The 10,506-nt window shown below is 35.4% G+C and overlaps 1 protein-coding gene across 3 annotated transcripts; it reads right to left on the bottom strand.

The window, feature by feature from the left end:
* Positions 1-2,186: 2,186 nt before the first annotated feature.
* On the bottom strand, positions 2,187-10,267 carry LOC148852408 (putative disease resistance RPP13-like protein 1). 3 transcript variants are annotated; one of them, XM_088942597.1, is made up of 5 exons: positions 9,599-10,254; positions 8,146-9,519; positions 6,958-7,030; positions 6,572-6,673; positions 2,187-3,120 (listed from the first exon to the last, which is right to left on the bottom strand). In XM_088942597.1, exons 1-2 carry the CDS (start codon positions 10,131-10,133, stop codon positions 9,446-9,448), a joined length of 609 nt encoding a protein of 202 aa, XP_088798723.1. In that variant the 5' UTR covers positions 10,134-10,254; the 3' UTR covers positions 2,187-3,120; positions 6,572-6,673; positions 6,958-7,030; positions 8,146-9,445. The 3 variants fall into 3 exon arrangements, with proteins under 3 accessions (XP_088798723.1, XP_088798721.1, XP_088798722.1); XM_088942595.1 differs by having other exon boundaries at positions 8,146-10,267; XM_088942596.1 differs by having other exon boundaries at positions 2,187-3,108; positions 8,146-10,254.
* Between the last annotated feature and the right edge of the window lie 239 nt (positions 10,268-10,506).

Genomic DNA, 10,506 nt, shown 5'->3' with positions numbered 1-10,506 from the left:
ACTACCTTGCCTTCGTAACGGGATCTGCTCATAAACAAATGGGCGCCTCACAGAGTCACAGGCACATCCACAATGCATTGATAACATTTCCCGTAAATAATAGTTAATAAGTATGGGAGATGTTCCCAATGCATGATAGGATGTGTGAGGTGCCTGTGAAGCGCCAGGTGTGGGGTAGATCCGTTCTAGATGGTTCACATCTGTGCCCCACAATGTCCCACAGCACATCCTCGCCGTGTATTAGGAACATCTCCTGATGATATACCAGATCATCGGGAGATGTTTCCAATACATGGCGAGGATGTGCTGTAAAACGTTGTGGGGTGCAGATCCGAACTCCTTTAGATGGATCCTAAAGGAGGATTACTGGCAAATTGACCTGCTATAACTATCTTGATTTGGTTCAGGTGGCTTTATAAAGCAAAAAACTCTCAACACCACAGCAATAGACTTCAACCAACTATAGCTGTTGACTATGGTGGGAAAAGAAAATAGTTTTTAAATTATTCAGTAGAAAATAGACTCTAAACCCCTATTTGTATCTAAATCTCTAAAAGAATTGAAATTTCCTATTCAAACCAAGACACATTTACGACTTCAATTCTACTAAAACTAGTAACGATTCGTTCGATTTGCAGTTGGAATCGGAATCAGAATCGAAATCCTTTGAATCAGAATCGGAATGGCCATTGGGGGAATGCCATAGAAATGGGATTTTGATTCTGCCCAATCAAACAGTTAGAATCGGAATAGTCCATTTTGATTCCGGTTCCAAATCTCTATTCTTGTGAATCAAACGTGGCCTGAATGTGACAATTCAGAGGTTACTGAAAACAATGTTCAAAATATTGATACGCCCGATACGCCGGTAGGGGCATATTGGATGATATCGATACTGTTTTTTGACTTCTTTTATTTTTTTTTCAAAACCGGTTCGGGGAGAGAGGGGGGGGGGGGGAGGGGCGGTTTAGAGCTCCTCCACCCCTGAACCGGTCAGAATCCTGATACACCCACTGTAGAGACGTATCGAAAAGGTCCTGAAACGATACGTTTGGATACTTTGAACCTTCACTGCAAACATTAAGTTGTGATTTTATTATAAAAATATTATGAAAATTGATATAGATGGTAGTTATGGGAATCGTTATAAGCATTTAGTTTTGAAGTTTACTGCATAATAAATATCTGCAAAATTGAAACATAATTCTCTAATGAGTCAAACCCGTAACATCTTCCAGAGTATCCTGGCTTATTTCTCCTGCAGCTTTGTGTATTACCTGGAATGCAATTGCTGAATCTGTTGATCTGCCATGGGATACTGAGGTGTGTAAAAAATGGGCTCGCAAAATCCTTTCAAAGTTGAAGATTCATCCTCTGATGACTCAAATTTGAAAACTTAGCAACTTTGAACCTTTCCGATGCTGATCTACCAGGAATAATTTTCAGTTCTTGAAGACCGGATGAAGCCTCTAATGAAAAGTAGCCATATGCTGATTGTCCTAGTCCAATACTTCCAAGTGAGAGGAAAAAACCCCCTGCATTTCAGAGAAAATGGAGCCAGACGAAACCGGACTTCAGACATAGGTAGAATCTTCTACAACCAATCTCAATGAATGAATTCCAGCTCGGAAGTAGATCCATGGATGGCAATTCCAAACATGATTTGATGACTGCAAAATCCCGAAACAAATCCGCAGAAATAAAACAATATCTTAGAGATTCCAATGATCAAAACCTGCTATTTAAAGAATTTAATTTTCCATTAAGATTATGAAGTGCCGCTGCGATGGTTGTTGCTTTCATGAATCATGATTAGTCTCAGCCTCAACATAAACCCATCCTCCTAATGGACAGAATTCCTTTGCCACTAAATACAAATTGAACCGTTTAAACATCCAACTTGTACCCAACTTAACACTGCCATCTGGTTTCTTTCAACCTAGAAGGCTGGAGGCCTCAAAGTCACGTTCATCTCACTCTAGGACATTAAACTCATCTTTTATGCAAATTGCTTCCCTCCGTCAAGAATCTTCTTTTTTCTTTTGTAGAGCATATAGTTTCAGATTTATACTCGATGAATGTTCCAGATGGAGGGCGTTTTCGGTCGTTTCAGCTGGTTCTGGAACCGAATATGTCAAAATCAAGCATTTTGTTCAGTTTGTGGTGGTTCTAGAATCAACAAGGCATTGTTTCAAAACTGGTAAATCTACTTTATTGACTTCTTGTATTCTCAACCAGAAAATATGATCCAATGGAGCAAGCATGAGTAAGCCCATCACATGTTTTGAAGCACAACCATAACCATTAGCAGCACCCTTTCTGCCAAAAAAAAAAAAAAAAAACGAAAAAGAAAAGAGAAAGAAGCAGCAGCAGCACTAATTTGTTACAGCTCGACTCTCATACGAAGGATGTGGCAGGTCATTACGATACCCGTCTCTACTCGTGCTTGATGCAAGTCATTACAACAAATCACAGGACGGTTACTGAAGAATATTCCCTGTGAGCGGTGCTTACCTGGTACGGTTGCTTGGGGCAAAGCGAAACACTGATAGCATTTTGTTGCAATGCGTGATTCAAAACCATATTTAATGTTATCAACTTGGTCCATTTTCTTGAATCATACTATTGTGTTTCGAAGCCAAGAACCGAACACGACGCTGTGGAAGTCAAGATTTGTGTAGGCAGCTCATGACCTGTTTGGGCTACGATGATATTCTCGGACTAAAACGTGTGTTTCTTTCCCACTCAGACAAGCGAGAACGATAAATACATGGGCATACAAAGACGCATGTTGGAAATGCTGTTGTAGTACTTCAGATTCTTTTCTGATTTGTGATCGTCATCGGCTTCAAATTGAAGATGAAGGCTAATTAAGCTAGCAGTTGGGTTGATTCAAGCACCATTTATTCAATATCCGACTGAAAGCCCTCTGATTCAAGCACCTTGCTCACTAATTCATGCTCCTTGGCCGTATGCGTAGATGATAGACTGCATGACATTACACATGTATGATGCCCAAAGTAGGTTACCCTAGACATGTTTGGATCATCGTCCAGTTGTTGAACATGCTTCCTTGCAGAGCATCCTTTAGAGGTTCCCTGAATGCACCTGTAGTACCTCCTAAATGATAAATGGAAAAAAAAAAAAAAAGGCAGAGAGCAAATTTAGAGCAAATCTAGCATTTTAGGATTAAAGATCTTTTATCCTTTAGTAGTTGGGATCCATGCTATGCACGGGCTAAATAAAATTAAGGGAGGAGTCCTATGACATTTCCAATTAAGCGGTGTTGTCGATCCATCAATGTCTAATTCAAACATTATTTTTGGGTTATATCTAGTTGATCACAATCCAAGTTGAACTTTAGTGAGAGTGACCAATTTCCTATGCTCTACATAAAATTGTTTTTATCTTTGGCATCTTAGTGATGTTTTTTATTTTTATTTTTTAAATTTATTGGTTTATTATTATTTTCATATTATTTTTTAAATAAAATTATAAAAAAGCCTTTTATAAAAATTCTAAAATCACCCTTGTGTTTTGGCCCTAACAAAAACCTCCCTTCTTTGCCTTAGCTCTTCAGTAATAAAGGCATTAATGTCACTAAAATATCCTAATCATTGTTAAGGCGTCATCGTACACAATTTAAAGTTTCAATTTTATCATCCACTACTTTATTTTGCCTAACATCTTTTAAAGTGTAAATCTCTCTACTCTTCTTAGATGAAATAAGGTTAAAAGGTAGAACTGAAGTAAAATGAAGCAAATCTTTTTTTTTCCAAGGTATTTTAGTAAATTTACATTTGAAGGGAGGTTCATAGGATAAGGAGGTTTTTATAAAATTTTCTAATTTTAAATGGAACTTAAATTGATGTTATATTAATTAAACTATATTTAAAATTAACAAATTTGTATTATTTTGCTTTTATTAGTCCTTATTAAATTTAATTAATTATATTAATATTTTATTTTTATTGAAATTTAAATTGGCTTTAAATTAGAAAAAAATAATTATAAAAACTAATAATTGTTAGATAATTTTGTATTTATTTATATTAATTTTAAATGAATATTAGTTTTAAATTTATATTAGTGCTTTTTATTAATTAATTTTTTATCATATTAGTAAGAATATTTTTATCAATAATAATAATAATATTTATTTTATTTAAGCAATTTGCTAAATTATTTTTTCTATGATTAATTAATTTTAATTATTTTTAAATGGAATTCAAAATGATTATAATTTTTGTGATGTTTTATTCAATGCTTTCAACTTCTTGTTAGTGTATATATATATAGATGAGTCGTTGAAACTTATGTAGAGGAAAGAACTATTTAGCCTCTAAGTCAATTTTTAAAACATTGGCTTTATTTGTTGAGTGAAGTAAATAATATTTAACTTGAAATGCAAATGAATTGATTAATTAACTGAAAAATTAACTATTTTTTAAATGCAAATTAATTGAAATACATTTAATGTAGATTACAAAGTTAATAAATTAGTGGACTAATGAAGAAGAGAGAGAATTAGTGGCATGAGTTATTGAATAAAAGAGTTAAATTCATAATTAGTGAGAAAAAATAATAAAAGGAGTTAATGTGAAAGATGAAAAAAAGTTTATAGTGAGTTAACAAGGGGAGATAAAAGTCTTAAAGATGATTGGCCATTTATATTATTTTGTTCAATTTTAAAATTAGAAAATTTCAATAAAAAATTTTCACAAATACTTAAAGCAGAAACAAAACTGGATCGGACCAGACTGTCAGACCGGAAAAACCAAGAACCCGTCACCTGACCAGTTCCGTTTTCCCCCAAAACCGTTTTTTTCCCCAAAACCATTGATTTTGATCAACAAACCACTGCACCGGCCAGTTAACCGTTCGAACCAATAACCAAACCCCTGACCAATTCAGTCACTGGTTCGTTTTTAAAAACCATGGCAGAAAGTGCCAACTTGGCACATTCAATTTTAATAATTTCACAATAGGCCAAACCAGTCGCTGCCGCTGGGCCCTTTCCTGTCACGGGCTGGACCTGAGGCTTTACAGAAGTCCCAGACCCAATTGAATCTCTGGGCCAAAGTTTTTTCCACAGCTGGGCGGCTGGCACTCATTCATTTAGCAACTGCTTTAAGTCTAAGCCTAGAGGCTGGCAATGTATCAATGATCAGATTGTCACTCCTTAATTTGTGTAACTGGATATGTTTTGGATACGTTAATTCTTTTAATTAACTCTTATTATCTTTTATTGAATCTTATTTTTGATTAAAATATTCTATTTTTAATTTGGTCATTCTCTAATTGTGAGGGATAATTGAAATTACTAATATTTATTTATTTTTTGGTAAAAGAAAATTACTATATTTCTCCTTATCCAATTCTCTGAAGTCTCATATTTAAGGTATTAATTCCTATTTTTTTTATTGAATCTTATATTTAAACCATTTTTTCTCACCAATAAATTTGTCGAGTTGAATGGGGTTAACCCATGGTGTCATAGTTAAATAATAAAATATTAAAAATAGAAATAAATATAAAACTTACAAAAAAATAAAAAAATGTAGAAGGAATAGGCACATCTATAGCATTTTAAATTAACCTATTAAAGAAAAATAAGTGTGATAAGTAATAATTATCTGTATTAATGTTGAAAATGAAATACAAAATATAAAACCAACTTAAAAAATGAAATTATTTTCCTATGTAGTGACAGGCCAATATTTCAACCTTTTTGGTAAATATGTTACCCATTGATATCAGAATTGAATAATAAAAAATTAGAAAAATTAAAAGAAAAAATATAAAAAATACAAAAATTCACTTATATTTTATATTATTAATATTAAAAAATTAATTATAATAAAGAATAACTACTTGTATTGAAGAAGGAAATGAAATACAAAATTTAAAACCAAACCAACAATCAAATTGTTTTCCTATTTGGTGGTTGCAAATCAACAGTTAGCCTTTCAATCAACCATTGATATCATAATCATGTTTTACCAGCCTTTCAAATCAACTGTTCACCTAGTTCTTAATATTGTAAATAATTTTAATTGTAAAATCACAGATCAACAAGCTGACCCAGTGGTCGGTGGAATCTCAACATGGTAAGATCTTACGCCAATAGCCCAATATTAACCACTTTTGCTCTACCAATATTTTTATTTGGAGAATTAACTATTTTAAAGGGGTCAGGTGGATTTTTTGTATTAAATAGGGTACCCAGCACAAAATATCTTGTTTTTCTCTAATCAAAGTTGAAATTTACTAAACATCCAAAACACCACCTTGTGTTGAAAAAAAGCTCTTTTGACACCCGAAATCACACCGTTAACAAGCTCCCTTTAATTCAAGAATCAAATGCAATTTAAAATAGGTGAACAGTTGACTGGTAAAACATGAAACACCAGGAACTTTTGGGTCAGTCTGGTGGTGCCGTTGGTTGCTTGAATCAGCATCTGTGTTGGAAAAACCAAAAGGATTTCTGGTTTGGTTTTCCAAATTAGTTTCCTTTCATTTTGTAGGCAATTTAATCATTGAGAAGGGTTGTCTGGTAGATTTCATTTACCTGGGAAATTTTGACAGAGGTATGTTTTTCTCAGAATATTTTCTTCATCCATAATCATCATCGTCTGAATGATGTACGAATTCAGCCTTCGTAATTTGTACCCTGAAAAATAAGTAAATAAATAAGTTGATCAATATGTAACAAATGCCTCAAGCAGAAAATTGAGTCGTGGTGAGGCAGTCTTATTTTAAGGATTTATCTCTTTTACTGTTAAAAACTCAGTGTTCTAAACGGGCATTTGAACTGTAAAAGAGAGACAAGTCCTTAAAACAAAGAATGCCAAATGCAGCCTTAGTCTCCTATATATAACTGTAATACTATATCTGTTTCTAATAATAAATGCTAAAATTTGCAAGCATGAATCTTTGCCAGTTTTGGAGCCTGACCCCTTTGCTGTCGGAAACATCCCTTCAATTCTTGTTGTTGTAGAACCCTCTACACGCTTTATACTGTTGAGATCTGTTGAATCCAAAGAAATCCAAAGAAATGAGTAGGGCTGCAAATGCTATACGATTATCCAAATTCGATTAAATTCGATTAAATTATAGGGAATGCTTATATATACTTAAAATTTATATTATAGTTATTGGTAAAATTGGTTTGAATGTTATATTTTCATTAAATTGTCATAGGTTCAAGCAAGGTTCAAAGTATCAGCATAGGCCGATATGCCCTATTGGCCTGTATTGATATTTTTTTTTAAGTTTTATTTATTTATTTTTCAAAACCCCTTCAGAGGGGTCGGTTTAAGGCCTGGCTACCCTCTAAACCATGGTCTGACCCGATACAACTCCTAGAGGGGCATATTAGGAAGCCATTGGCACGATATGTATTGATACTTTGAACCTTGGGTTCAAGTTATACACAAGTAATTTTTAGTTCATTTTGTTATAAAATATAATATTAAAGTCATTTTAGTACATTTTATTAATAAAATATAAAACTTTGATTATTTTTAGATATCCGTTTATAATCTGAATTCAATATGAATTTGCTAGATATCCAATGGTACAATCCAATTTGAATTCAAATATAAATGAATCGAATCTATATCCAATTCAATCCGATCTTTCAAATCTGCTCAGAATTACAATATGAAAGTAACGTATCATTCAGAAAAAAAAGGGGGAAAAGACCAGGTATGGAGAGTAGAAATAGAGAGAGCAAATTGAGTGTTGTGAAGAATACATTATTAAATGGTAATTTACAAGATGTGTTTATGTTAGTATGGTATTTTTTAGTTTTCTTAATATAATATTTTTTATTAGAAACTTACGAGAAAATTTCATGTAATAGATGAATAAGACGAGTGATGTTTATACTGAAAATAGAAAATAAAAAGGCATTTAGGTTCCTTTATTTAAATAAATACTAGAGAATAGCCCTGCGTGACTACACCCATCTCTCATTTTGTTTTCTTTGTTTTTTTTTGTACGACAGTAACATTTTGTTTGAGATTTTATATTAATCCAGTAATTATATATTCTTATAGTGCTGGTCCTAAGCCCGAATATGGTAAAGATTTTTCACAGAAACAATCCGAAAAAAACCGCTCAAAGTAGAAGTATTCATGCCTGCTATGCATTGCTCCAGTGGTTTTGTTCCAGAAATTCGTCCGTAACCAATCCATTTATTTGGGATGTGTTCTATCTTGTGCCAATTGTAGCCTCCCATCTTGCATCGGTTCTCGAGTTCAGGACACTCCATAATAATCAGCAATTGAACAAGTTTTGGGAGCCCTTCCTCTGGGAGAGATAAGAGTTTAGAACAATGAGAAATTTTCAGATGTTGGAGAGAGTGGAGGTATAAGAGTTCCGGAAGAAATGTAAGACTTGGGCAGTCGATGATGATAAGCCTGCATAGAAGAGGCATCTGACCTTCTACCATTCCCGTCCATCTTTCCAATCTACGCATGCCATCAATTTCTAGTGACTCCAATTTTGGGAACCCCTCAAACTCGCCATGACCACAGAACACATCATGATTTATTTCTTCTATTGCATGGAGTTCTTCTAACTTCAATGATTTTAGCCATGGAAGCTTTCCCAGTGTCGGCAGTTGGGTGCATTTTCTGCAATTGGTTAGGGAAATAGTTGCAAGACTGGAGAATTTAGACATCCCTAACCAACTAGGAAATTTGGCACCACCATAGTATAATATTTTCAATTCTGAAAGGAATTGGTGAGGTGGTAGGAGTTTTTCAAGGGTCTTCTCTGCTTTAGACTCTAACCGACTCCATTGAAACTCTACTTTTCTAAGAAATTTCTTGAAATTCAATCTTGCGTCCGTTGCTTCAGACTCCTCTCTAACATTCTCAAGATTTGAAAGGACGAGAGATCCTCGAAGTTCATCTAGGTCCTTCAACTCTTGAATTCGAAATCCTTCCTCCACTCCGACGATGAATGTGCTCAGCGTTTCTAATTTAGTTTACTTACCAACCCCTGGAGGCATAGAGGTCAGCTGACGAGCTCCGTTTAGATCAAGATGACGAAGGTTGGTAAGTTTCTAATTGGACCAGGCGCTCGCAATTCCTGACCTTGAGTGTTAGTAGATGGGTGAGACTGCAAATCGATTCTGGTAAGTTTCTAATTGGAGTCTCGGAGACGTTAAAGTAACGCAGATTCTTCAAATTTTCAATAGAATCCGGCAACTCCGCGATGCATGTTCTGCTCAAATCCAATGCAAGCAAGGAAGTTAGATTTAAAAATAGATCAGAAGGCACTTGCTTGATGGGGCTCCGGCGGTACTCCTCATTTAATAAAAGAAGTGTGCAGAGATTCTTGGATTGGTAGAAATCTTCGAAGACGGTCGGATTAATACCGTCGCTCATCAACAACGAGGAATGCAAAGTCTGGGCGGTAGGCTTACGGTCTTTCACCCGAGCGTATTCATCATTTTTCCAGTACTCTTGTTGCAGTAGATCAAAGAAAGTATGGTGGACCTTGTACCTTGGCACACCGTTTGGATAAGCAAGAGATGACTTTTCAAAAAGCAAACCAAACAGTAATTGCCGAAAACAAAATCTACCTTCGTCTTCCGGAGTTGCGCCAGTAGGGAGCGGTGGTAAATCCTTGGGTCTCTTGTCTCGGAGACTGAAGAAGTCTACGGCAGCCCATAATTGGAGCAAAATTTTCTCCTCAAATTCGTAATCTTTTGGAAACAAACAGGTATAGAGAAAGCACCTCTTTATATATTCAGGTAGCCGGTTGAATTTCTGACGCGTCTCCGATGAATCGTGTGGCTCTTCGTTACTGGTTGTTCCAGCCTCCTCAGAAACGCGGGGAAGCAGTATCTTTTCCCTCTTCCTTCTCTTAGCTCGAGAAAATGCTTCTCCGATTTCCTCGTCCGATGAGTCATGCGATTTCTTCGATGTTACCTTCTCCTCGTAACCTTGAGCAAGGGATTTCTCTTCCTTCTGCTGTTCCTTATCTTGACAAGATCTGTCTCCTGTTTTCTCGTTTAATGACTCATGTGCTTCTTGTCCGTATCCAGATATTTCTCCCTGCTCTTGATCTCGAGAAGGCGACTCCTCTTCCCTTCTTGGTTTCCTAATTTCAGCCATTTCTTCTAATATTCACAGTTCATACCGATTTCTTTTGGAACAATTTCTATTAGGCAAGCAGCTATCTAACCATCTGAAAGGGATCCGGACCCATCTGAAAGGGCTATATTTACTAATTTAGTTTCCCTGCTCCCGAAGAAAAATGAAAGCTCAGCAAACTAGAGAAACAAATTGAATGAATAGGGATCTGCTTACAGCCACATCCCACCGTACATTGGGAACATCTCCCATCAAAAATTAAGTACGGGAGATGTTTCGAATGTATGGCTGGGACACGCTGTGAGATATGAGATATGAGGAGCGCTGTGTGCCGAGCGGCCCGAGCAGAGTAACCTGTACTTTTTCTGCGACAAAGATCCCCTCGACTTTGAGT

Source organism: Nelumbo lutea, chromosome 5 (genome assembly GCF_056320005.1).
Source record: "Nelumbo lutea isolate HS-2025 chromosome 5, American lotus-T2T, whole genome shotgun sequence".
In the NCBI taxonomy this organism is placed as follows: Eukaryota; Viridiplantae; Streptophyta; class Magnoliopsida; order Proteales; family Nelumbonaceae; genus Nelumbo; species Nelumbo lutea.
Note: the sequence above shows the minus strand (reverse complement) of the source record. Positions and strands in the feature narration are given on the sequence as shown.

What these genes read in the sequence shown, in the direction of transcription:
- LOC148852408 (XM_088942595.1), bottom strand. Translation starts at nt 10,133, where the DNA reads ATGGCTGAAATTAGGAAACCAAGAAGGGAAGAGGAGTCGCCTTCTCGA.